Source organism: Mirounga leonina, unplaced genomic scaffold (assembly GCF_011800145.1).
Source record: "Mirounga leonina isolate KUSES-001 unplaced genomic scaffold, KU_Mleo_1.0 Mir_200, whole genome shotgun sequence".
NCBI lineage: Eukaryota > Metazoa > Chordata > Mammalia > Carnivora > Phocidae > Mirounga > Mirounga leonina.
In genome coordinates, this window is record NW_023270503.1 from 4,600,954 (window position 1) to 4,628,538 (window position 27,585).

Here is a 27,585-nt window from a genome sequence, read left to right on the forward strand (position 1 = left end):
AGAGGTTTCTCGTCCTTCTCTAAGGCCCCAGGAATGGACAGTTCTGCTTCCTGGAGGCAATAATTCTAAGGGACCCTAAGGGGTTTAGGGACGCTATCCCAAGCTCAGGTTGGGCTTCCCTAGGCACTCATGCTCCACACCAAAGCAGGACACCCCACTCTGCCCATGCAGCCCTATATGCCAGGGAGAGGGAGACCTTCCCCTGATGTTGATCCGGCTTTACAAACATCTTCTTTCCCACTAGTCCCTTCCCCAACCCCAGCCACCCAGCAGTCTCCCTTCCTGGCCACTGGGTCTTGGGATAAGGGGAGTGGGCAGGCATATTCTGGAGAGGAGCAGAGGTCCAAGGGCCCAGGAATTTGGCATGGAACAGGGGGTTAGAGACCCAGAGAGAGACCCAGGGGTTGGCTACAGGCCACTTTGTACATGTAATGTATTATATGGGGTCTGGGCTCCAGCCAGAGAACAATCTTCTATTTCTGTTGTTTCCTTATTAAAACAGTGTTTTTGGAGAAAAAAAAAAAACAAGCAATGGTCAGGTAGATGGTGCTTTATTGGAGGGAAGGGAGGTGGGAAATAAATGGGATGTGGACTTCAAGACCAGAAGGCATGCTGGACCCACCGATTGATCACTCCCACATTTCATCCAAAACAAGTTACACGCAGGTGCCTCAGGGACTACTGTCCCAACAAGGTCAGTGCAACAGATGGTAGGTGAAGCAAGAGGCCCCTGTGTCTGGCCCACAGGGGTGTGGAAGCCCAGGAACCCAACTGCTCAGCTACCCCAATGCTTCCTTTCTTTTTTTTTGCTAGGTCCAGTACTACAGGCTGGCACACTCCCAAGCCCCTCCTCAATGCCACTGTATTGTTGACAAGGCCCAGGAAGCCTGATGCCTCTCTCCTTCCCCTTCTTCCCCAGCTGGCAAGGTTTAGGAAACTGGAATAAAAATCAGAGACTGAACCCCTAAATATGAGGCCCTAGTCCATCCTGGCCTCAGGGAATATCCAGACTATCAGGAGGAAGGGCAACACAGCTTAGGGTCGGGACCTGGCTCCTATTTCAGCAAAAGCCCTATCCAGGGGCTCCAGAAGTTGGCTGGAAAGGATCTACTTAAGTTTGCCATGTTTGGTCACTTGCAGCCTCGATGCCCCTTCCCTACGGCTCCCAGGCACCTTCTGAGATGAAAGTGTTAGCTCAGCTTCGGCCCCCAGCATGCACATCTGTGCTTAGAGGTGCGCTCTGCGTGGCTGCTCTCCAGAGTAAGAGCATGAGGCAGGCAATGGAGTTATGGACACTCAGAAGCCAGAAGCCAAAATCCCTGAAGGAAATAATGGCAGCCGCCAGCACGTTCTACTTCCACAGTCTTCCAACAGAGAGCTCCTGATCACTCATGGCTGCCCACCTCCTGGCTCTACCACAGGCCACTTTGAAGGCTGGAAAAGCTCCAGTCCATGTAGAGTGCAGTGCCGATATTAGCCACAAGAGGTCACTTCAGAAGACATCTGTATCCCACCTGCTAGCTCTCCTCAACCCCCTCCTGAATAACCAGGACTGGAGCTCTCCAAGGTGGCTGACCTTCCCCTCCAAGTTCTAAGAGGAAGGTGTGTAGAGTGATTCGTTCCCCTGGCACTTGTCAACAGAGCCAAGTATTATTTCCCTCATTAGCCCACCACCTGTTCCTGTTCTCCACTGCAAATGATGATGTTGATCAAAGCAAAGCCTTCCTCATTGGGCATAGGCCAATGGACTACTTATCTGCCCCATAATGCTTTCAGGCTGACACAGCAGCACAGCTGGGTCCTGAGCAGTAAGAAGTCAGTGAAAGAGGGCACATGTGGTTCCAACTTCTGAGGGCCTGTGGCAGGAAATAAAACCTCAGAAGAGATGAGGTCTGGCCACTTTCGTTCAACTAGCTCAGCCCTACTCTCTCCGAAGGCCACCTCTCTGGTCCATGACCACTAGGATTTCTTGTTTGCTGAGGCTGGTAGAGGGCAGAGAGCGGCCAATCGACATGACACCTACACACACACACACACACACACACCACACGACAGTTAAGGCCCATGACCTTATCATTCTTCCTAGGCACCAAGAGGATCATCAGAAAAGTCAGAAAAACAGAAACCTAAGACCACACTGACATCCCCACCCTATTTAACTCATCCTCCTTACTATCCCAGAAGAAGCAGCAACAACTCCTCATAGACAGTTAACGTGGTGTAGTGGAAAGTGTCCTGGCCTGGGAATCAAATCTGTTTCATCCATAGGTCTGCCATAAATTCACTATGTGAACTAGGCAAGTCACCGCTCCTCTCTATGCATCTGGAAATGACGAGATTAACACAGATGGCCTTTAACCCCTTTGCGGTTTTATCCTTCTGCAAATGCTAACTACAGCTTAACGATCACAGGTGAGCAGGACACAAGTACCTGGCAAGAATGCCAATTAAATGCCTAGTGGCAGGCACAGTGATGTTATTCCCATCTCCACCTCTTCACCTACAGTCAGGCAAGAGATAACTGGCCATCTCTGAAAGCGATAACAAGGGCAGGGGCGGGTGCCGTGGGGGAAGCCCAAAATTCGAGGTGAGGCCTTCAGACTACAAATCCCAGCATACAGCACTGCAGCTATCAAAAGCATCCCTTCCTGGCGGGCAACTCTCTCAACCCCGAGTCCATCCCACCACACAATGCATAGCATGCACACGGAACTACAGCTCCCACAACCCACCAGATCCCTCGCGATTCTTGCTCCCAGGGTACAATGCGCTCTCGTTCGCCCTTTGGACCTCTTGCGCATTGCAAACTGGGAGTTGAAGTCCGCTATAGGCAGGTAGCTGGGCGTTGTCAGCGTTACTAACTCTTCGCTGTTGGCTTCCTCTGGAGCAGTTCTCAGGGACAGTGATCAAGAGAGGGTAGTAATGGGCTAGCGAAACTCTCCATGGTGTCATCATTACGCAAGGCAGGGATGCTGAGGCTAAAATTAACTGTCAGGAGAGGGAGGGTAGTGTGAACAGTAGCCATCCAACCCGATACCAAAAGAATAGTTTTCCGTCGCGATGGCTTTTTTCTCTTTACCAATATGGCGCCTAGTTCAGCCACACCTGACGCTGGGAACCAAACGATCCAGTACAATATCCCTAGGAGTACTGCTGTCACCGACAGCCTACCAGCTCCAGCCAACACCACACCTTGCTCCTTCCTGTTCTTGCCTGAGGATTCCAAGGACGTGGTAGCCTATATCCCATTACCAAAATGGCGAAAGTAGAAGCATTCTTGTTAGGGCCTGCAGGTGACAATACGCTTGCGCGGAAGGCGGCTGTGTTGTGGGGCGGGAGGGGAGCATTCTCAACACGCCTGCGCAGGAACAGAGTATTCTTGGTCTATACACAAACACCAATGGATGAAGAGCCCCCATGTTCCTGCGGCTGCGCTGTGACCCTTAGAAACTCTCCCAGGCGCCTGCGCGAGACCTCAGGTCCCGCCCTCTTATCTTAGTACGCTGGCGCAAGGCAGAAAGGCGGGGCTTCGGCACTCCAGACGAATGCCAGCGCGGCTGCGCGCTGGGGGGTACCCCCTGACTGCGGCTGCGCGGGAGCCTGGCCGCCGGCTGTCACTGCGGTTGCGCGCGACGAGCGGCGATCCCGGGGCGCCTGCGCGGGTGGCTTTGCGGGCGCTCGCGGTAAGTTTGCGCCAAGTGCGCGGCAGCCGGGACGCAGACGGCGGCGGCGGCGAGAGGCGGAGCCCGGGGACCACCCCCCATCACCCTCCCCGCAGTCACCTCACGTACCACAACCTCACCTAACCTCTCACCCCTCCTCCGGTCCCCCCAACCCCGGGATGGCAGCGCCCGCCAGCCTTCCCGGCCGGACCAGCGGTCGCCAGCGCCGGCTTTAGCCTGTGGGACTAGGCCCCGCCGAGGCCTGACCCCCGGAGCCGGGACCCACCGTGCAGCCAGCCGCCGGGCCGGGGCTGAGGGGCCGCTCCCCCCTCACGGCCCGTGGGGAGGACGCTGCCGTCCCGGGGACTGGGGGCCGGGGGGTGGGGGGGAGCCAGGGCGAGGAAGTCGGGACCCGTGTTGGGAAAAAAGAAGGGGGGCCGGGGTCAGGAGCGCCCCCTCCCCCCGCTTCCCCCCTCCCCCCGGGGTTGGGGGGGCCGGAGCAGAGAGCGCCCAGCCCGGGAGGTGGATGAATGTGGGAGAAAATGGAGACCAAGACGATCGTGTACGACTTGGACACGTCGGGGGGGCTGATGGAGGTAAGAGTGGCCCTCCTCATCCCCTTCCCCCAGCGCCGGGAGGGAACCTCCGCCCTCCGTCCTACAAAGCCGGTCCTGAGCTCACAGCGCAAAAGGGCCGGGGGAGGGGGGGCTTCTTCCTCACCCAGACCCTCCCTCCCGTCTTTGCAATTCGAGGGGCTGAGCTCAGCCTCCGAGGACGTTTGCAGCAGTTTCACCTTCCCGCCGCCCTGGATTCGCTCTCCCGAGGCACCAACCCACTCCATGTCGTTGCACCGGCGGGCCTCCCCACCCCCTTCTTGTCGGCCCCTTTGTGCTTCCCCTAGCACGTCCGGGTACCGGGTTTCAGGCCTCTCCAGAGCCTGGCTTTGGAGTCCCCCACTGTCCATACAAGGAAGTGGCGAGAAGGGAACCGCGCACCCTCTCCCCATCCCCCTACCCTGATCCTCCCCATTTGGAAGAAGCCGTTCTCCTTGTTGTGCTGCAGGAACGCTGTTAGGGTGGGCTCCCCCCGGTTCCGGGGGCTGAGAGGTTCTGGGAGCAGCTTGGATGGGAGGAAGAAGGACAAAAGGGGGGAGAGGGGTGGGTGACGGAGAAGCCTTGCAGGGGGGGCGACGGACCGCCCGGGAGCTCCGAGTGTGCACACACGCCGTTTGTATGTGTGTGCAGCAAATCCAAGCTCTGCTGGCTCCCCCCAAGACGGACGAGGCAGAAAAGCGGAGTCGTAAGCCTGAAAAAGAGCCCCGGAGAAGCGGCAGGGCCACCAACCACGACAGCTGCGATAGCTGCAAAGAAGGTGGGGATCTCCTGTGCTGTGACCACTGCCCGGCCGCCTTCCACCTCCAGTGCTGGTAAGGTCTGGGGACCCCTTTGGAGCTCCTTGGCGGACCCTTCTCGGCACATTCCTTCACCCGGCCTACCCCCCTGGCTGCCGAAATAACGGGCGCTTGCAGCCGCTAGCTGACTTTCTGCAGCGGCTGGGGCGAGCGCCTCCCCGCCCCCAGGTGTCTGCCGGGATCTGGCCGTTTGGGGGGGAGGAGCAGCAGTGGGTCCGGACCCCGAGGTGGGGGTTGGGACGAGTGAGGAGAGCCCCATCTGGGATTGGAAGGCTCTGGGTAGCCGGGATAGAGCCGGCAGGGCACGGCCGGCGGTGGCGGGGGAGGAAGGGGAGGAGCTCCGGGCCCTGTGCCGCTCGCCTGCCCGCGCGCCCGCCGCCCTCGGGCTCCTGCCGGGTTGGGCTCTCCTGCGGGCGGGTGCGCGGAGCCCTCGGCCGCCGGAGTTGGCCTGGTCCAGATGCGGGGGGCCGGGCACGCGTGCGCTCGCGGCTGTGGAAGAAATCATGGAGGGTGTCTCCCGAGTCCGCCTCTTCTCTGCTTCTCTGTTTACAATATGGCGACCTGCCTTTAAATTATATTTTTATTCTCAGCGCCATTTTGGCTGCATATATGATTTGCAAACGTCTCCCGGGGAACGGTGGGGGTGGAGGTTCGGAGTCCTTTCTGCAGAAGCTCCTCGGGGACCCGGGCTAGGATCTCGCCGCTTTGGTCCCCTTTCTCTGGCTCCGCTTGCCCCCTGTTGCCTCTCGGAGCTGCCTCCCTCTCTCCCTCCCCTCCCCGCGCTGCCGCCTCTTAGGAAATCGGGCCGGGTTAGACAATTAAAATTGCTCTTGGGCGCCGATTTCACTTCTCCGCTCCGGATCAGCGAGCCCTTCGCGGCAAAATTCTTAGCTGCCGGGGCAGGATTGTGTGCGGTTAGCTCCGCGAGGGCATTTTTAAGGAGCAGAGAGCTGGAAAGCTGTGCGCTTCCCTCCACCGCCCCCCCCCCCCCTTACTGAACGCGAGAGGAGGGGAGAGACCCGAGAGAGAGGGAGGGACCTGGGTTGATCGCCCGCTGCGTGATCCTCCTCAGCAGCTCAGCCCAGAACAATCCGGCCAGGAAGAGTTTAAACTCCAGCTTCTGCCTGGAGAAACCATCTCTGCCCTCCACAAAAATCCCACATCTGCACAGGGAACCCAGATTGTGTCGTGTTCTGACGGGTCTTGTTCTGTTGTTCAGCAACAGTTGACTGAAGCAGGCGTTTGTGAGAGCGGGAAAGAGGGGGCTTCTGTTGTTCCCACCGTTTTTGATGTTGCCTTTTTTTTTAAGTCATCTGTTTAAAAATGAAAAAGTGAGGTTTTCCTTAAGCTCTCTACATTGTTCCGTTCACATTCCGTCTCTCGGTTTGTGGGCTACTGCCTACTGTATATTTGTACTAATTGCAGGTTTTGGAACACTTATTAGACAGATGACTGATACTGGGCAAATTAAGTCTGTGGTCAGAAGTTATGTAGGAAGCTCCCATTACCATTCCCCAGATACTTTTGCCCAGGAGGGCACCCCATCTGGGCTTGTAATGTTGCAGGGACAAAAATGGTTATCCTGGAGGAAGCTTTGTTGCTGGTTTTAAATTTTTTATTAAGAAGTGACTAATACCAGCAGGAAGGGTCTGTGGTTTTTAGCCTTTGCTTCCTGTAAGGTGTAATCCACTTGGAGAAAATATCTCTGGTCAAGTTTCCCCATGCTGTTCTTGAGCAAGGAAGAGATTTGTACCTGGATATGTTATGTTGCCTATCAGTTTTTTCCCTGTTGCTTACATTTTTTATTGTGTTTGTTTGATACATATACTCGGACTGAATTGTAGGCTTGATTTAAAGTGTGGGTGTTTCACCTCTAGGATGAAGCTAGGGTTAGTTAACCAAAAATGGTGACCTCCGTATTGAGAATTTTATAAGCTCATTTATTATCTTTAGCCTCCTGTGTTTAGTAAAGCTGAGATTGTTTATTAGAAACTTCAGGTGTGGAAAAAGTGTGCTGTTTTGCCTGAGTTTGGGCTTCAAACTCTAAAACCTAACCTCTGGATCTTCTAATTAGATGAGTGTGAGTCTTGTCGAGTTGTAACAATTAACAGTTCCAACTTCAGCTAGGAGAGGGGGAGGTACTTGTAGCTGTTGGTGAGACTCAGACTTGCCCAGACTGTGCATTTCATTGAATACTTTTTTTTTTCTTTCTTTTTTTAAGACCATGAATGGGAACTGGTAATCAAGAGATTTGAGAATCCTAGTAAGTGAGGCAGGGCTTGTTTTACATCTCCATTTCCCTCTTTGAAGATGCCAGTACTGAAGGTACCATTGGCTTATCTGAGTTGTTATATAAATTACAAAACATTCTGGATATTGGTACAAAGGCAGGAAGCCTTCTTTCAAGTGTGGCTTATTCCACTTTCCTGCCTCCCATTCCACATTCTTTACATGCAAGTTAAGTACTTCATTACCATCTCTACCAGAGTAGTCAGGTCAAGCAGTTGACAGCCTCAGACAGTTTTGATTCCTGAGTGTGCTGGCTTTAATTCATGCCATTACTGATTACTTGTGCCATGTGGGAGTGCAATTAGGTGTGGCTGTATTTCTCTTGCTTCCCTTTTGAACTGGCTAAGACTGGATTACAGTTGACCCTTGAACAATGCTGGGGGCTTAGGGACACCGACCTCCATGCAGCCAAAAATTACATAACTTCGGATTCTTCAAAAACTTAACTACTAATAGCCTACAATTGACCAGAAGCTTTACCAGTAATATAAACAGTCAATTAACACATATTTTGCATGTTATATGTATTATACACTGTATTATAACAACGTAAGCTAGAGAAAAGAAAATGTTAAGGAAATTACAAAGAGAACAGATACACTTAACAGTACCATACTATAGAAAGTCCGCATAGAAGAGGACCTGCAGTTCAAATGCATGTTTTCCAAGGGTCAGCTGTATTTAGATAAGCATAGAAATGATAATTTTTCTTATGTACAGAATGTACAAGAGTGAAGATGGAGGTTTTGCAAACCTTGTTGATAGTAATTGTAGTGCTGCTGCGGGTCTTCATTCAAAGTTCTCGAAGACAAGTCCTTTTTCAGCCTCTAGTGTTCCTTGCCAGCTTGCCTCACAGTGAACGAGATCTAATAAAATGTTCCAGAAGCGATTCTAGGCAAACTTTATCTCCTGGGCTTAGTGACATAGTCATAACCACAGGGGATTTTTCTAAGATAAACTACCGTAGGAAATAACTGGTCAGATAAACTGTTTAATTGTCTTGTCTTTTCTCAGGGGCCAGTGCTCTGTATGAGGAACCGTTCTCTTTTCCCAATTAGACTGGGAGCCCTATTTCTGGGTTCCCTCTAATGATCCTTTGGGTGAGGGAATGAATTGTCCTGTGCTCAGTGCCAAGACCTCGCTGAAGAATTAAACTTAAGGAGGTGATTTTTTTTTTAAGTAATAGTGTAATCATTTTATCTAATTTTAACTGCTTTATCAGTTATTCAAAGTGGTAGTAGGGGTTACTAACCCTGCCCCAGGAGAACTGGAAAGAGATATGTTTTTAAGTGTTTTCTGGTGAACCTGACACGCACACACGTATCACAATTGTCACGCCATTCATTGAACTTTCTGCAAATACTGGTCTCTGTGGATTGGTCCGTAAAAATTGGTTTAAAAAAATTAGAGTAACTGGTGGAGCTCTGGTTGCCACTGACCCATCTTTCTGTTTGAAATGGTTTGAATTGTTCTCACTGATAAAGTGAACACCATAGGCCATCGCTAATGAGGCCGACTGGAAACTGGATGTTTTTCTTTGATTGCTCTCTCATGGCATTTTGCTCCACACGGACTGAGGGACCAAGACGGTCTGATTGAGAAGTGCATCTACCTCAGCAGACCTCAGCATGGTTGCTTCCCGTCAGACAGATTTCTGTAGCATTTGCCTCCGCATGTTATATTTGGAATTGTTGGCCGGCTTTCCTCTCTTTGGTGTTGGCAGCAAGATCCAAAATGAGGTTTTCGAAGAATGAGAGTAAAAAGGTCTCTGTGCACAGGCAAAACTAAGCTCAGCTTGGAGTTTTGCATATTTAATTTTCAGTGAGTCATAACAAGAAAGGTTTCACACACAGAGTAGAAAACTACGTTGCAGAAGATCTTTGCTATTTGAACTTTTCAGGTGATTTTTTTCTGATTTTGTTGCGTTTAGCTCCTCATTCGAAAAGTATCAGGCTAGTGCTGAATTAAAATACATTTATTTTAACATTATCTTGTGAATCTGTTGTTTCTGACATTTTAAGTGCTTGGAAACCCGGCACTGAAGAACTGGAGGTGTGGCATCTGGACTTCCTCCCGTCACCCTGCCTCCTCAGTAGTAAAAGGATTCAACAATAAGCAAACCTAATTTCGTTTTATGTGTATTCTGTTTATTTATTTTTGCATTTGCTGCATTGTGTTGGAATCTGGGTGTGTATTAATTGTTTTTAAATGTTCGACTCAAACAGGGAGGGTCCAGTAACATTCAGCTTTAGTTCAATTTCACTTGCATGTTTTGTAAGCTTAATGTGGGTCTCGGGCTAATTCTTGTGATAGGAGGGCTTTGGGTGATATAAGGATAATCGCCGTTTAAAAATAATAATAATATTTAGTATGAAATGTTGACTCAAAAATGGGTGTGACCTAGGTGGCTTTGGTTAAGAAAGGGAGCATCAGAAATTTTTTAAAGTGGAAGAGGAGGTAATGCTCCTCAAAGGTAACAGGGTTTGTGTGACCATAGGCAAGTGCTTCATGGTACCATTATAGGAAATTTTTCATTTGGGGCCTGTCCCCAAATTAATTACCGTACTCAAGGTAGAATGCAGTTATAATCTCATCAGTTTCCTGCTGCTCCTTAAGGCTCTCAAAGTGCTTTACAGATGGGCTCCACTAAAATATTAGGACCTCTTTTGGCCTTTGTAAATGACTAGTGTATTTTTTACATGTGAAATCGTGTAAAAGACACATTTAGGTACTGTCTTCATTTATATCTGGAGATGGGATTCATGTTGATCTGTTTTAAATTCTTAAGTATGTCTCCAAGAGAATTTTTTTTAAGCCAAATCGTAAAATAGAGACAAATAAATTGTGTAATTTGAACTGAAAAGGCCAAATAGTCACTGCTCTGTGTTGAATGAGACACCGGTTTTTATTAAGCTCTGAGTGAAAGGACAAGTGATACTCAAAAGGGCTCAGCGAGTTTTCAAGGTTCACTCTTGTAGGATTTATCAGTACTTCATCCATTTTGTGGCTGAATACTATTCCATGGATGGATATACCGCATTTTTGTCTATCCATTTATCAGTTAATGGACATTTGGGGTTTTTTTCTACTTTTTCCTATTGTGAGTAGTGATGCTATACACATTTGTGTGCAGGCTTGTGTGGACGGACATCTGTTTTCATTTCTCTTGGTTGTATACCCAGGAATGGAATTGCTGGGTCACAGCGTAACTCATGTTTGTTTGTTTGTTTGTTTTTTAAGATTTTATTTACTTATTTATTTGAGAGACAGAGATAGCAAGAGAGAGCATGGGCGGGGGGACAGAGGGAGAGGGAGAAGCAGACTTCCTGCTGAGCAGACACCACCCCCCAGGACCTGGGATCATGACTGGAGCTGAAGGCAGATGCTTAACCAACTGAGCCACCCAGGCGCCCCCATGTTTAACCTTTGAAGACTGCCAAACTGTTTTCCAAAGTGGCTGCACCATTCTGCATCCTCACTGATACATGAGGGTTCCAATTTCTCCACATCCTTTCCAGTGCTTGTTATTATCTGTTTTTTTGATAAAAGCTATCCTATGGGCAGGAAGTGCTATAGTTTTGATTTGCATTTCCCTAATGGCTAATGATACCAAACATCTTTTCATATGCTTATTAGCCATTCGTATATTTTTTTGGAGAAAAGTCTATTTTGATCCTTTGTCCAATTTTAATTGGGTTATTTGGTTTTTTATTACTGGGTTGTAAGAGTTCCTTATATATTCTAGATACCAAGTGTTTTGTCAGATACACGATTTGCAAGTATTTTCTTCCATTCTGTGGGTTCTTTTCACTCACCCTTTTTATTTTTTAAATTTTTTGAGTCTTATCTGGAAGAAAGGTAGTTGATTTCAGCACACTTTAATGTGCTATTTTTATCAATGTAATGACAGTGACTAAAAGTTTTCTTCTGTGAACTCCAGTCAGGATGTGTATCTCAGTAGAGCGAACCTCAGAGTGTGATTTGGTATATTTGTGTTTCAACTTTTCTGAGTGACCCTTCCTAGTAAAGAAGTCTAAGGCTGGAGGTTAACCCTAGAAAAACTATAAAAAATCCACCACCTGCCTTAAGGCAGGATGCCTACCAGGCACCCCCCAGCCACAATAGAAAATTTCTATGTATAGAAATCTCTCATATTTGTGAGGCTCCTAGTTTAAGGAGGAAGATTTTCATTTTCTCAGTTTGGTAACAGCTTGGGGTGGAAGTAACTCCAGGTTAATTGAGCTATCACTTGAACTCAGTTAATAAGAACAAAAATTGTTCGTACAATTTTGCACTTTGGCTCTCTATATTTTGGTTTCTCATTAAAGTCCCTTTCCTTCCCCCCCCCAAAAAAAAAAATTGTTCGTACATTGTAGTGAACTCACCTGTTTATATGTATCTTTATGTAAGCTCAGATAGCAATAAATAGGGAGACAATGCAGATAATATTTGCCTGAAGGTTTTATGTACCTTATAAAAAGAAACCAGCTGTTTTGAAGTGTGTGTCTCCTCTCCCCCCCCGCCCCAAGAGGATTTTTGCTACCTAGGAATGCAGACATCCTGCTTCTTAACAGGAATGGGTACATCTTTTCTCCTACAAGTGATAGGGCAATAGAAAACAGATGAAGCTGAATGTTTGCTTTTGGTCATGCGGAAGAGTGTTGAAATCTATCTCTGAACCTTGTCGTCTCACCCCCAGCACATGCACAGTTCCTTGGGTGTATAGTTCAGCAGGCTGCCCTAGTAGAAGATCCTGGTTGGGGTTGTGATGGTTATATTATGATGATAATGCAGCAGAGGCTTCTGGAAATGCATTCCTATTTTAAGGTGCCAGAGTTTTAAGTCACCAGAGCAGGGGAGGGGGTTTGTTTTCCCACCTCTGCTGTGCTCGTTCTTTGACTTTAGAGTCCCCAGGGAGTACAGACATGGCCAGCTGCATTGCCATTCAATGAGTAACACTTATAAGAGCACCTCCGCATAATTCTAGCCTCCCAAGAGACTGGACAGGAGTACAGCTGTCCCCCTGCCAGTTTCCTGAAAGAGGAGGACATTGTATTCAGTGCAAGCCCTAGACCAAATTTCAGAAAGGCACTTTGGTATTGCGGATTTGTCACCATGCCCAGGACACACGCACAGGTCACTAGCTGACTGCTTTTCCCATGACTTGAGAGCAGTTAAGAAGAATAAGAAGGTGACTCCTTTTTTTGCCTGCCATTTATAGATGTCAAAGTCTTCATCCTTTAAGTCTAACATGATCTCGGAATCTAGGTTTCAGCAAATAAGAATAAAGATGAAGTTTTAGCACATTTGCATGGGAGGCAGAAGACACTGAAGGGTACGGTAGACACTTATAAAAGGAGAAATCATTGCTTTTGACCTATCAGCAAAAAAAAAAGAACTTGTCTACCATGTAGAGCTGTTGTTGAATTCACAGTAAGCAAATTCCAGGTACACCTTACAGGTTGATGACATTTCAGGTAATATAAAACTTGACTCACTCATTCAAAAAACTACTTTGCCTTTTGCAACCATGTACTAAATGCTCACTAAACTACTTGAAAGCCACAGGCTGGCCCATTTCCTCTGCTCACTGCTGCGCAATACCTAGCGGTATTACAAATGAGAGACATGCAAAGATAAGCACTAGTTGGGGAACAGAACTGACGTCTGCTTTTACCAAGTGGGTGGTACCTTTGTTAACACAAACACACGGTCACTATTCCTTTCCCCTAATTACAAATTTGTTTCCTGTATGTTAATAGTGTTGGTATGTAGTCTTTGCCCTTCCCCTGTTTTCTGACAGACTACAGGATATATCTGCCATAAAATGTTTCTCAGTCTTGAAAGGACAAAAGACAGAGAGTGTAACAGCAGGGCGGGGACTCCATGCCTGAACCTAGCGTCCGTCTTTCCCACTGATTTGGGCACTGCGTGAGGCTCTTTTTGAAATAAGCTTGAGTGAGCAAGAGAGGACTCTCCACAGGGTTTGAATTTAACCATAGCCCAAAGACATCACTTTACCACTAGGCCAGGCAAGGGTGAGGTAACCTCTCAGAATTACTAGCAAGCTTGAGTTTCAGGGTGGAACCCTGTTTATAGCAGCACAAATGGATTTGCCTACTTCTATCCAGCTGTGATCCTCAGACGGATGTTGAGTATTATTTTTCTCCTGTCTGCATTTGTGCAGAGAACAGAGGAGAGAAGCTAATGAAATGCATAGAACTCTTCAGTGATTGTAGATAAGTCTCCTCATTACAAAACTGGGCAATGAGGAGCTACTCTTGTTCTTTACACCAGCCCTGGGCTCCTGTGATGAGCCAGGAGCTTTTTAATTCCCACGGTCACTGAACCATCAGATAGAGTTCTACTGATTCTTGGTTCTAGTGAAGCTCTGGAAACATTAGAGGGAAACTCTACAGGGAACTTTTTCAGTTGACAATGATCAATTATTGGTCAAAATGCATCATGAAAATTATACTCTGTTAATCTCATTAAATGTCTAAACCTATGCCTTTTCCTAGTTCTTTCTATACATAGATTGGCTATATTCAACTTTCCTTGATCTTGCTTGCCATTTTTTGAAAGAGCATCTAAAATGTAGGGAGAATTCTGTCACTGATTTTGGCCTCTTGTTAGATGTTGTTCCGCTTTATCTTTTTTTTTTTTTTTTTAATAAATTTTTATTTTTTTATTTTTATTTATTTATTTTTTTATTTTTTTGCGAGAGAGAGCATGAGAGGGGGGAGGGTCAGAGGGAGAAGCAGACTCCCTGCTGAGCAGGGAGCCCGATGCGGGACTCGATCCCGATCCCGGGACTCCAGGATCATGACCTGAGCCGAAGGCAGTCGCTTAACCAACTGAGCCACCCAGGCGCCCCTGCTTTATCTTTTTTGTTTTTGTTTTTTTATCCTTCCTTTATAGTCCTCATGGTTTTGCCTGGCTTAGACAACACTTAGCCATTCTAGCTTAACTTAATTCTTATAACCCCTAATTCATCAGACATCTTTGACTGCAGGCTTCAGTTGGTTGGTGTTGAAGTAAGCGGGATGGTAAGAAAAGTATCTGCAGTTTATTTAAGTTATGGGAAAGAGCTTATGTCCAAGACTTGAATGCTTGCTGCATATAAGCTTTCCTCAAATCTTACCACTTGGGTGCACCCATTCAGGCCTTTAGGGTGATCGTTCTTTGGTTAGGAATCATCTGAGAGAAAAGTGGACCAAAGGGAAAAAATTATGGTGCTCTGTCTCTGAGAAGTATGTTCACCTCCTAAATAGGTTACCGGGGTTATAAATGGAAGGCTTCAGAAGCCCAAGTCAGGGCCCTGGGTGGCTCAGTCGTTAAGCGTCTGCCTTCGGCTCAAGTCATGATCCCAGGGTCCTGGGATCGAGCTCCGCATCGGGCTCCCTGCTCGGCGGGAAGCCTGCTTCTCCCTCTCCCACTCTCCCAGCTTGTGTTCCCTCTCTTGCTGTGTCTCTCTCTGTCAAATAAATAAATAAAATTTAAAAAAAAAAAAAAAAAGCCCAAGTCAGCACTTAGCTGTGGCATCAAACCACGACAGCATAGTTTGACAGCATGCCAGGAGATTACTTCCGTCATGGAGGGTAGGGGACTTGGAGGTTTATGAGTAAAATGGGGTTTATGAGTAAAAAAGGAGGGAATAGGCCCTATGCTGTTTGGTGCAAATAATAGCATTATTCTGTATCTTTCCTTTTTTTAAGAAGACCCCGTCAGAGGAGGGTAAATGAAGCAGAAATCCTCCATAGGGAAAAGCAGCTGGGTCTTAAGGAGAAACCTGCTCTCTCTCTGTTTAGTTGGATTTGAAATAAAGACGTTAGTGTTTTGTTTTGTTTTGTTTAAAATTTTATTCATTTATTTGGGGTGCCTGGGTGGCTCAGTCCTTAAGCATCTGCCTTCAGCTCAGGTCGTGATCCCAGGGTCCTGGGATGGAGCCCCGCATCAGGCTCCCTGCTCAGCGGGAAGCCTGCTTCTCCCTCTCCCACTCCCCCTGCTTGTGTTCCCTCTCTCACTGTCTCTCTCTGTCAAATAAATAAATAAAATCTTAAAAAAATATATCTTACTCATTTATTTGAGAAAGAGCACGAGAGGGGGGAGGGTCAGAGGAAGAAGCAGACTCCCAGGACTCCAGGATCATGACCTGAGCTGAAGGCAGCTGCTTAACCGACTAAGCTACCAGGCACCCCAAGACATTGTTAGTGTTTTTAGTTTTCCCAGCCTTTATAGAATTTTAGGTCCAGTATCTATAAGATATAAACTGATCCAGATTTCCTAAGCTGCGTATGCAAAAAAAAATATGTCCTGGCTATTTGCTTGATTTGGCCATGGAACAGTACTCAATTTTCCATACCTCTGAGACTCCTCTGGAATACACAGTTACAGTTGTTGATTCTTCTTTACAAAGAAGAACATTGCCTAGGAACATCAGAAAGTGTCTGTTGAGGCCAGAATGTTGACTCTTCCAAAACAGGTGGGCTCCAACATCTATCATGAGGTGAATGAATGAAGCCCATTTTAAAAATGTTTGCAGCCAGCTCATTTGCCATCGTGGAGAAGCCAAGATTGTCAGAATAGCCAAACTGATGATAGCTAAGGCCCTGTGGCACCGAGTCTCCGCTTGTTAGAGAAGTTAGAGGCAAACACCTGATATAACTGTTGGTGCTCTACCCTCCCACCCTTTTGCTGCACCAACGTATAACCCTGTTCTCCTGTTCTCCAGGTGTCCTTCACTGGGAGGATGCCACAAGCCAGCTCTACATAGAAGGCAATGAAGTTAGGGGGCACAGTCAGCTAGTTTGAAAGGATTGTATGCCTATGGAAGTGACGCAACTAGCTAAGTTTCTCAATGGGGCATTTGTAATGGCCTGGCACTTCATTGGTCTCCTTGTTAACACTGCTCCTGAGGCTTTGCATGAAAAAGCCAGCAGTCCTTGTACTTTTTATGTACTTTGTGGCACTAGCTGTGGTCGAGTCAGTAGCTGGGATGAAGGAGGATAAGGAATTAAGGTTCAGGGACCCCATAAACTTTCTGCTTTCATCTCCAGTATCTTACATTATGGCCATCTTCCCAGCCTTGGAAAGGTAGGCCATCCTTGAAAATAAAAACTGATGCCCATACAAGTGTCTAGAGGAAGCTGGCTATTACGCTGACATTTAAATTTCATTAGATTTTGTTTCTTCAAAACATAAACCATTAAATTGGGGTATATTAATATAGCTTTTAAGCTTTAAAAGATATTTTTTAATTAAATTTTACCCGGCACCTCCTAACTTGTCTAGAACAGAAGCTGGTTTCGGTTAATAAAAGGCTTGTTTTCTGTGCTCATAGGTTCCTTTGTAGATCAAGATGGCTGCCAGGAGGCGGAGATGTGACGGTGGTCCTGTCAGTGATCACCTTCCCTCCCATTTTGGCTATAGTACCAACAGAGTTCCTCAGCTGGCCAAGGTCTGAGGGAGAATAGGCCTGTTCTGAGCATGTATTGTCTTTTGCAGTCTTACACAATGCCGTTAAATATAATTGCAGGATTTTTATCTGGTAGTGGACCTCAGATGGATGGATAAGACCCATGAACTGTGAAATTAAAAATCAAAACTGCTCAGTGCTATTGTTTGCTGGCTGAACACCCCCCACCCACCCAAAAAAGGGAGGAGACATCCAGATGCAGGGAGGGGGCAGTGAAATCTGTCTTAGTCTGATATTTTAACTGAAACTACCATATATGGCTAGAGAGCTTCTGATTCTTGGAGAATGATGGGTTCTGACAGGAGGGACCCTAGCAGTTCACACGACTGACCTCTTTTAGAAGAGAACCCGAGTGGAATGCTGTTGGTATATTGTGTACAGATATGCTGTCGGCATAGTGTTCCTGTTCGGTCTTTGTATTAAATAGAATATTTTGTCAGTCTAGGAAGAGAAAATAAAATGAATTCTTTCTTAAATATTTTCATCCTTTTGTCCTAAGACACACACCAAAGCTTTTAATTTGGTTAAGTGATATTTCCATGTCTCCCCAGCTGCCTTTGGCTCAAGTTTTAAAATGTCAGTGACACTTAGCTGGGTAGACAGTTGCGAGCCATACGTCGGTAATCTAACATATTTTTAAAAAATAAGTCCAGAGCCCAACACCATTTTTTTTCCCAGCACCATTTTTATCTGCATGTTGTAATGCAAAAAAATAGGTCTCTGAAATCAAAGGCAGTCTTTCTGCTTCCCTGTCTCCCTCTCCCTCCACCTCTCCCCTCCTCCCTTTGTTCTCTTGTTCCCCTCCCCCTTCTCCCTTCCAGTTCCATACTGAAAAACTGCTTGCACTGGATGGATAATTAACGCAGAGCTATGGAGCAACAGGTCCCACTGGTGGCGACTAAATCTGAAGTAAATGTTAATGCAGTGCAGGCTCACGTGTATTAATAGGTGAGGGAGATGAGTGAGGTGAGACTCCGATCAGCCACGCTGGTGTATGACTTGAAATAGATCCTCTTAATTAGAGAGCCAAGAACCATGACAGCTAACATCTTCCACCTGCAGTGGTGGGCTGCAGCCTCATTAGTGAATGAAAGAGGCATTCTAAATTAAAACTGGACTTCATCCTTTGGCTGTGAGTTGGGATCATCTGGCTTTGGGCTTTGAATCTTTGACGAGGAGAGGTCTGTCAACGCAGGCATTACAGTTAGCCAAGGGGGGCGGTGTGTGTATAGTTTTCTCTTCCATGACTCCAGAAATAGACCAATCTAGACACCCTTGTCAGCTATAGAGTCCAGTCATTTGGATTTGCTTATGGGAGTCTAGATGCTTAATGCTGCGGCAGAGGTTGGCTTTAGGAGTTTTAATTTTGAAAAATTAATGCCAGGGCACCTGGGTGGCTGAGTCAGTTAAGTCATTCCCCATTCTCCCAAAGAGAATTAAAAAGAAAAAATCGTTGGGATGCCTGGCTGGCTCAATCAATAGAGCATTCAACTCTTGATCTCAGGGTTGTGAGTTCCAGCCCCATGTAGGGTGTAGAGATTACTTAAAAATAAAATCTTTAGGGATGCCTGGGTGGCTCAATCAGTTAAGTGACTGACTTGATTTCAGCTCAGGTTGTGATCTCAGGGTCATGAGATCAAGCCCCACATCGGGCTCCACACTCAGCACAGGGTCTGCTTGAGATTCTCTCTCTCCCTCTGGCTCCTCACTCCCACACACACACTCTCCCTCTCTCTAAAATAAATCAGTCTTGGGGCACCTGGGTGGTTCAGTCGTTAAGCATCTGCCTTCGGCTCAGGTCATGATCCCAGGGTCCTGGGATCAAGCCCTGCATCGGGCTCCCTGCTCAGCAGGAAACCTGCTTCTGCCTCTCTCGCCGTGTCTCTCTTCTGTCAAATAAATAAATAAATCTTTCTTTAAAAAAATTAATGCCTTTGACCAGTTTTCTAATTGATTTGTGTACAGGTGTTACTGTTAATGGTTTATAGGCTCTGTCAGGCTTCACAGAGAGCCACACCGAATTCTGAGGTTCATATCTTTCAGTTGTACAATCTCTGAGGATTTAGAGCGCTATTGTTACGAACTATTTTATAGCTAACAGAATGTCTTTAAGATCAGGTAGTGGTTAAGAAGCAAGTTAGAAAGCCGTGAATAGTCCCTTTCTGGCCAGGAATTGCAGGCCAGGGCTTTTTAACAAATGATCTGAGAGGAAACATCCACAGCAGTGAAGATGGATGGATATTCTGTAGAAACTCTGTCCTCACCGGTACTCTAAAGAGCTACCAGTTTTCCAAGACAAGCCAGTTCACGTACATTCCAGGACTCACCTTCCTTTCTAGGGCTTGGACAGTTCTCAGAAGGAATCTAAAGGTTCATATACTAGTGGGTTCTAGATGGACATAAAACGCCCATTCTCAGGAAAATGTCCCCACTCCCAGAACTTTCCTTCTTTCATGTAGTTTTGTTTTGTTTTGTTTTTTAAGATTTTATTTATTTACTTGACAGAGAGAGACACAGCGAGAGAGGGAAGTGGGAGAGGGAGAAGCAGGCTTCCCGCTGAGCAGGGAGCCCGACGAGGGGCTCGATCCCAGGACCCTGAGATCGTGACCTGAGCCGAAGGCAGATGCTTAATGACTGAGCCACCCAGGCGCCCCTGTAATTTTTCAACATACAGAAATACACCTGCTTTCAAAACTGTAGTTTCTCCGGAACCCCTCAAGATCCTTACCTTCACTGTCTTTAAAGGATCACTAACTGAATTACCATTTGCTGTATAGTTCTGAATTATGGAAAGAGTAGGGAAGAGGCCACTGTCACCTTCAGGTACCAAGTAACCAAGTTTCTAGGGCTCTTCACTGAGCCCAGCATCCATGCACAGTTGAGTCTTATCTAGGTCTTTATGGTCGGTTCAGTTTGTAGTTGATTGTATGTGGTCTCGTTGTCATCTGTCCTTTTCATGTCTTCTAGCCTATGATCCCTGAGAACAAAGACCTTGTCTGAAATCTCACCAGTTAGCACATTGCCTAGCATAAAATAATTGTTCATTAAATGCTTGAGTGGATGAATGACTTTGATCCTCTCTCCCCAAAGGCTGTTTCTTGGTGGGGTAGATCATAACTTGTCTGCTTTGTGTCTTTCCTCCAGTGTGGTACCTCTACTATGGCACTGGTTAGTTAGTAAGCAGTGGGAACTCAATAAATATCGACTGACGTAGAAGAAATGTTCAACCTTGAGGTTCAGGAAGATGCTTCGATGGATGTTCCACTGTGTCCCCCAGAAATAAGAGAACTACCAAAGGTTTTTTACAGACAGCTAGGACTCAAGATTTGAAAGAGCCAGGAAACTGTTTTGGGTTCTAATTCTGCAACTTCACTGGTTCTTTGGCTTTAGATAAGTCCGTGTCCTCACCTGTATGATGGGAGTCAGAATTCTTACAGTGTGCTGGTGGAGATCAAATAAGAGCATCTGTGAAAACACTTGTGAACTGTAATACAGTATGTAGATGTAAGATGAGATCATCGCTCTGCTATTTCTAGGCTTTAGTGATTAGGAAGCATGTTGATGTCTCTGCAAGCAGCACTGGCTCATGGTTTTCACTGCTGAGCCGCAGAAACTCTGATAGAGCATTTCCAGCATTACCTGACTTTTAACTTTTAATGATTTCCTTTTATAGAGAATGGCCCTCAGCACCTTGTCTTCATTGTTATATAAGAGGGAGCTGAGACAAAGCCTTGTTTTTCTTTTTTCTCTTTTAAATATTTTATTTATTTATTTGACAGATAGAGACATAGAGAGGGAACGCAAGCAGAGGGAGTGGGAGAGGGAGAAGCAGGCTTCCCGCGGAGCGGAGAGCCAGACGCGGGGCTCGATCCCAGGACCCCGGGATCATGACCCAAGCTGAAAGCAGACGCTTAAGGGCTGAGCCACCCAGGGACCCCAAAGCCTTGTTTTTCTTGACAGACATAACATGATTTAAAGACTCTGGCATGCATATAATTGTTTCAAAGTTGCACACTAAACTTAAGGGAACACCATTCTTATGGGAGAAAGAGCTTTGAGATGGGAAAGTCTTCGGGATGTGTATGAGTGTCCTGAGGCCGCAGAATCTCCTTTCTCCCTGGAATCCTTTCCCTATTAGCAATATTTCTGATATAGAACAAAACTAGTCTGTTTGTAAAACAGCCTCTTTCTGAATTCATTCCTGAGCCTATTTCTTCAACGACAGTCTATCTTTCTTGACTCCATTTCATGAATCCTTTTGCTCTAGATATTTGAGTTGAAAGAAACTGCCTTCTAAATGTCTTGAAAGGAATTGCTATGGGCAAAGAGGAAACATCGAGAAAGCTTTATGATGGACGGTTCCTGTATTCCTGCTGTACCTGTGCTGATCATTTTCTAGAATCATAGACTTTCCTTCCCTGTCCATCCTATCTTATATATTACTGCCTTCTCAAAATACCACATTTTCAAGTTTATTTCAAGATGCACATTCTGGGGCGCCTGGGTGGCTCAGATGGTTAAGCGTCTGCCTTCGGCTCAGGTCATGATCCCAGGGTCCTGGGATCGAGTCCCACATCGGGCTCCCTGCTCGGCAGGAAGCCTGCTTCCCCCTCTCCCGCTCCGCTCCCCCTGCTTGTGTTCCTGCTCTCGTTATCTCTCTCTCTGTCAAATAAATAAATAAAATCTTTAAAAAAAAAAAAAAAAACACATTCTGTCTCTGAGAGAGCAGCAAAATCTCAACAAGACCTCACTCTTTTAAATGTTCTGTGCTCATCCTGGAGACAATACTCTGACTTTCCTGTGCTATTCCCTAAACTCATAGCCCTCATCACACACTTTAGGGCAAACAAGAAGAGCCTGTGGCCGTAATCTAGAATTCTGAGAAATGAGTGTTCTTAAACTTGGTATTCCTAAAAGTGACCCTTTAGAAACCAACCAGGAGCTACTTTTAAGAACCTCTTAATAAAAATTTTAAGTATTTGACCCATGTGTTCAGAAAAAGAAATGAGAAATCAAATTGTTTAAAGAAGATTTAAATGAGTCAGGTGGGGTGGTTCAATGTGAAGTTCAGGTTTGCAAGTGTGGGCTTTGACTCTGATGTCTTATTGTTTTGTGACTTAGAAAACAAATTATTTCATATGTGATTTAACCACCAAAACAAGTGCCTGCCCAACTGCATTCCTTTGCCTCAAGTCTTTGGAGGGGTACATTCACTTCCTAGAAGCTCATTTAAAAGGTGTCCCTCAGTTCTTTAAAGCTTTATTGAGTACCTAGTATGTGCCAAGCATCTTGCAGGGCGTGGAGATACAAAGATAAGGCATAGAGAAAGGGCTTTGGGTACATAATAATCAGAGTACAGTGTGGCACAGAAGTGCTATAGGGAATCAGGGGCTGCCAGAGAACGCTTCCTGGAGGCAATACCTGGCTTGAGCCCCAAAACATAGAGTCCACCAGGTGAAGGAATGAGGGAAGGACCAGCATTTGCGGTTGTAGGTGGCAGCTCCAGAATGAACAGTGGAGGAAGGGTGTGGACTCTGTGGGGAGCCATCAGGATAATGAGGCTGGAAAAAGATTTAGGATTCTGGCCACAGGGGTCGTAACTTAACAATACTGAGGAGCTTAAACTTTATCCTGTAATAAAGGATAGGGTAGGGGTGATACTGAAGAGCTTTTTAATTATTAGGAGGGTGATATGGTCAGAATTGTGTCTTAAATAACTCATTCTGCCAGCAGGGGTTGGGGCTAGATAGAGGGAAGCGTGAAGGATGGCCAGGAGGCCGTTTACATCTTGGTAAAAGATCCAAGCTCAAACCACCTTGCCTTGCCCTTCTCTGCGTTACATGTTTGGTGGAGAGTATCTTGGTACAAAGCCAAGCGGGCAGATGAAAAGAAATGATGAAAAACAGAATCAGAAGTGACAGCCTTTTCAGGGTTAATTTTAATATGACAGCTGCTGAAGCTAGCAGAGTCTGTAGGCCTTTGCAGATTACATGCATGCATTTCATTAGTTTGGATGTGGCCTATGCAAAAATCCATTGGAGAGAAGTGGGGAAGATTTGACAGGTGACATTCATCTGTGGTCCTCTAGGATTTGAAGACCTGTCACAACAGGCCAATGTGCTCCAGTTTTCTGCTTCCTAGTAAGGATCTCCTAAGATTCCACCAAGGAAACAGGGAGGAAAGGAAGCAAGGACCTGTAAGGGCTTAGTGGACATCCCAACATGTATACTCAGGGCTCCAAGAAAGCATGGCAAAGCAGGAGCTAGGATAATTTGCCAAGCCAGGTGCTCTTTTAGATAGAAATAGTAGACCAATGTAATATTAAGCCCTGGGACTTCAGGAAGAGTCCTTATGTTATTCAGCCCTCAATTATTTTTTTAGTATTTCTCATCTTTTTTTTTTTTTTTAAGATTTTATTTATTTATTAGAGAGCGAGAACACAGGCAGGGGCAGAGGGAAAGAGAGAGAATCTCAAGCCGACTTCCTGCTCAAGGCGGAGCCTGACGTGGGCCCCAGGATCATGACCTGAGCCGAAGGCAGACGTGTAACCGACTGAGCCACCCAGGCGCCCCTTTCTCATCTTTTTTTGATGAAAAAATTCCTCCTTCCCATTACAAATAGGTGACTCCGAGGAACCAAATATAGGAATTTCTTTTGCATTTCTTTCCCCCCCCCCCCAAGATTTTATTTATTTATTTGTCAGAGAGAGACAGAGAGAGCACAAGCAGGGGGAAGGGCAGGCTCCCCACCAAGCAAGGAGCCTGATGTGGGACTCGATCCCAGGACCCTGGGATCATGACCTGAGCCGAAGGCAGATGCCCAACCGACTGAACTACCCAGGCGTCCCTTAGATGATACTGATGTTTGCATCTGATCTGGGTACCACACTTGAGAACCACTACTGTATAGACATTAGAAATGTGACCCTTCCAAGGATTTAATAAAGTCTCATATGGTTCTTGGTATAACCTTAATGGAAATCAGTGGAGGATCAGTAAGGCCTGCCCTACACAGCTCTAATTCTGACTCAGTATTGACTTATTGAGTGACTGCTGTGCACAACGTCTGTGTTATAAACCTACAAAGAGCAAAGAGATCCAATCTTTGTCTCGGGCCCTCTAATGAAAGAAATAAGAGGGGCATCTGGCTGGCTCAGTTGGTAGGTCAAGAGTTCTTGATCTCGGGGTTGTGACTTCAAGCCCCACATTGGGTGTAGAGCTTACAATAAGTAATAAATAAAAAAGAAATAAGAGAACTAGGGTGCCTGGCTGGCTCAGTCAGAAGAGCATACAAGTCTTGATCTTGGGGTCATGAGTTCGAGCCCCACGTTGGGTGTAGAGATTATTTAAAAATAAATAAAACTTAAGAAAAGAAAAAAACCTGTCACACAAGGAAAAACATGAGAAGTACAAAAAGAGAACTAAACCATGTAGCCCAGAGGTCTTGATGTCTGAGTAATGCAGAAGGAGCATATGGAGGAGCTGTACTCAGTCATCTGTTGCTGTGTAACAAACTACCCAAAACTCAGACACTGGTTATTATCTCTCATAAGTCCGCAGGTTGACTGAGCTCAGCTGGGTGGTTTTTCTGTTCAGTGTGGTGTTGTCCGGGACCACAGTCCTTTAGAGGCTGGACTGAGCTGGCATGGTCCAAGAGGACTCAGTTGCATAGCAGTAGTTCATGTTGTCTTTTGGCTTGGAGTCCAGAGGAAGCTGTTAATTGGAGTGCCTTAAGTCTCCACTGGGTGGCCTCTCAGCATGACAGCAGGGCTCTGAGCTAGAACATTCCAAACATGTAAAAATGGAATCTGCAGGTCTCCTAACACCCAGCCTCGGAAGTCACAACATGGTTACCTCTGCTGCATTCTATTCATCAAAACGAGTCACGAGGCAAGCCTTATTCAAGAGGACGGAAATGGCCTACCTCTGGACGGTAGGAGTAGTGAAGAATTTGCAGCCATCTTTCATCTGCAGCTGTCATATTAAAATTGAGCTGCCTGATTGAGGCAAGTTTTACAGGATTAATAGGGTTTTAACAGGCAGAGCTTTCTAGGGGAAAAAGTGATGTAGAGAAAGAAATAGCAAGTCTTCAATTTGACTAGGGGAAAGGGTCCTGGAAAGGGGGGGAATGAATCTGTGCTGCATGGGGCTCTGAACAGCAGATGGAAGAGCTTAGCCTTACACTAACAAACTTTGAGGAGTGTGGAGGACCTATCAATGATTTTATTAGCGTGATACAGTTTGCGAGTGATTCTTAAGGCTCCAAACTAGTTCTTTCGGTGTTTGCCTGTAAGCCCAGTGTTAATGGCTATGGATTTGGCTTCTCTTTCTAAGATGTGAGAGGGGGTCCTCACTCTTCAGGTTGTTACAAACTATGCCAGGCAGCCGTTTTGAAGGAAGAGCGGGAGAACCCTAGCGGTACTTGCAGGACTGGCCAGACTAGGAGTCGAGGGACGTGCGGCTTTGTGCCAGACCTAGCTAGGCTTTTCCTGCTGCATCAGGGGTTAGTACTTAGTCTCGCCCTTGTCTTTTTCCCACAGTAACCCTCCACTGAGCGAAGAGATGCTGCCTCCTGGGGAGTGGATGTGTCACCGGTGCACCGTTCGCCGAAAGGTAATGATGCTGCTTTCTGAAGGCTTTGCTCAGAATGCCAGATCTAGAGCGCTGATATTCGAGAGCTAAGACGGCCTGGCCCTGAAGGCGTTTTCGTCCCTTCTTCTTGTCTTTTCCAGCCCTGGAATCACCCTCACTCTCCCCATGGTGACTGTTTGGAATCCAGTAGGGCCTAAAATCCAAACATGAGCTGCTGAAATGAGCAGAAGAGGTGTGTTAATTTACTGAGCCATGTTCATTCGCTAGTGACAGGAGTAGGCTGATTTAAGTGGCCTGAATGTGGCAGCTATATCCGTGACTGAAAGTGGCTGAAGAAAAACAAAGCTGTTTCTCCAGCTTGGTGGCAAAAGGATTTCCCTCGCCCCAAGGCAAATAAGTCGCTGGTGTCCAGAGGCTTGACTGGGTGTATGAGGGACAGAAGACTTTGAACCCGTTTGTACCCCTAGAATTTCTTTGTGCATATATAAGGTTGCCTAATCCCTCTTTAGCTCCCCCTCCCTTGGCTTTGATAATTCAGTGCTGGCTTTGAGAACATGATTTTCGATTTTGAGACCTTTTATGGGGTGCGAAAGCTAAATTCCTCTTTATCAGAAAAGGAAGTAGGTGTGTTTCCATCCAGATCATGAGAGACCCAGTCCTCAAATTATAGACTGTGGGTTAGAATCTGTCTATGGATTGTAAACCATCTCCTTCCCTCCCCCTACACTAATTACATAGCAAGCAACTTGCCTTCGTTGTGACATCACCTCTGTTGTCCTGGACCCTGAACATGATGTCACAATGAATGATGATTTCCTTGGTTGCAGAAACAGGATGAGATGATTCAGAGATTGTGGTTTATGTGTGTAACAGTCTTCAGCCTTTAAGAAGGTAAATAGGCAGACTTTTATTTTTCAACATGTGCACAAGGGTTCTTCCTAAAAGGCAAGGCAAGGCCAAGTCAACCACTTAGCCCCAGCTGTAGTTTGATACCTTCTAAGTCCACAAGCCAGGCTGTCCTCCAGCCTGTCCACCTCTCAAGATCTCTTCCTGTGCATCCCCAGTTAGGTTAGAGCAGGGCCCGTTAGCAGCATCTCCCAGCCAGGAGGCCTTTCGGAAGCGCGCCACTGAGGAAGCTGGATGTGATAGGGCTGGGAACAGCTGAGGGAGAAGTGAAGTCAGGAAAAGAGGGTGGAGAAGAGGAATTGACGTTATTTTGGTGCCCGTCACGTGCCGGGTGGTTTACACATGTTATCTCATCGAATCCATACGGCTGTCTGTGGGTGCTGAGCGTAGTGTCTCCGTTTTAGAACAAGTAGAAGAACCTTCTCAAGGACTCAGAAGAATCAACAGAGCCCAGATTTGAGCCAAATTGCCTCACTCCAAAGCTCTGTTACCTCTTCATCAGTTTTCTAGAAGCAGAACTGCTTGGTAGGGATTATAGTAGCCTTTTTCCACCATAGCGTGCTCTCCCCGAAGTGCCACTCTGACAGGCTCTCGGGTGGCCCTCTTTGCCTACCATTGCCATGGCTGCCCTTTCCAGCACCACTACCTCTATCCCCCTTTGGCCTCCTGTAGTTATGTTGAAGTAGACTGAAATGATCATCCTTTGGCCTCAGCAACCTCTGATGTTCAGGTCCTGTTCCTAGTGGAGGCTGAATCTTCCCCTGACTCAGAGCCTTCCTCCCTTTCATATATGCGACCCTCTGTCTCCACCATATCTCTGAAAGGAGAAGAAAGGTTTTACTAGTCTTACTTTACAGACAGACAAATTCCTGCACACCAACCTGCATCATCCAGGGTCATAAGGAATCATAGGCAGAACTGGGACAGATCCCAGGTCTCCTGAGTGGAGACCAGTGTTAAACCTTCATTTGACCACTCTTTGGAGTCCTAGAGGAAAATGTAATACCAGCCATCCAGTCCTACTGAGTAAACACCGTCTTTTTCCATTTCCCCACCTTCCCATTTGAAGAAGTGTCCCTTTTGGAGTTCTAGTTAAACTTGAAACACTGAAAGCCACCAGTCTTCGGACACTGTGATCACTGGGTAGCTACCTTCCACACACCAGCCATCCACCTCGTAGTGTAGTTACTTCCCGTGTCAGCACCCAGGCTCCCTGGACAGGGAGCTCTGCTTGCCTGTTTTACCTCT

General features: G+C 46.6%; 1 protein-coding gene across 1 annotated transcript in view; it reads left to right on the forward strand.

The window, feature by feature from the left end:
• The first annotated feature begins 3,651 nt into the window (after positions 1–3,651).
• The window catches only part of PHF12 (PHD finger protein 12), a 41,024-nt gene continuing 17,090 nt past the window's right edge, over positions 3,652–27,585 (forward strand). The window contains exons 1-3 of the mRNA XM_035027685.1: positions 3,652–4,258; positions 4,907–5,088; positions 25,380–25,452. Coding sequence (XP_034883576.1) covers positions 4,193–4,258; positions 4,907–5,088; positions 25,380–25,452 — 321 coding nt within the window. The 5' untranslated portion in view covers positions 3,652–4,192. The remainder of the gene's footprint in view (positions 4,259–4,906; positions 5,089–25,379; positions 25,453–27,585) is intronic.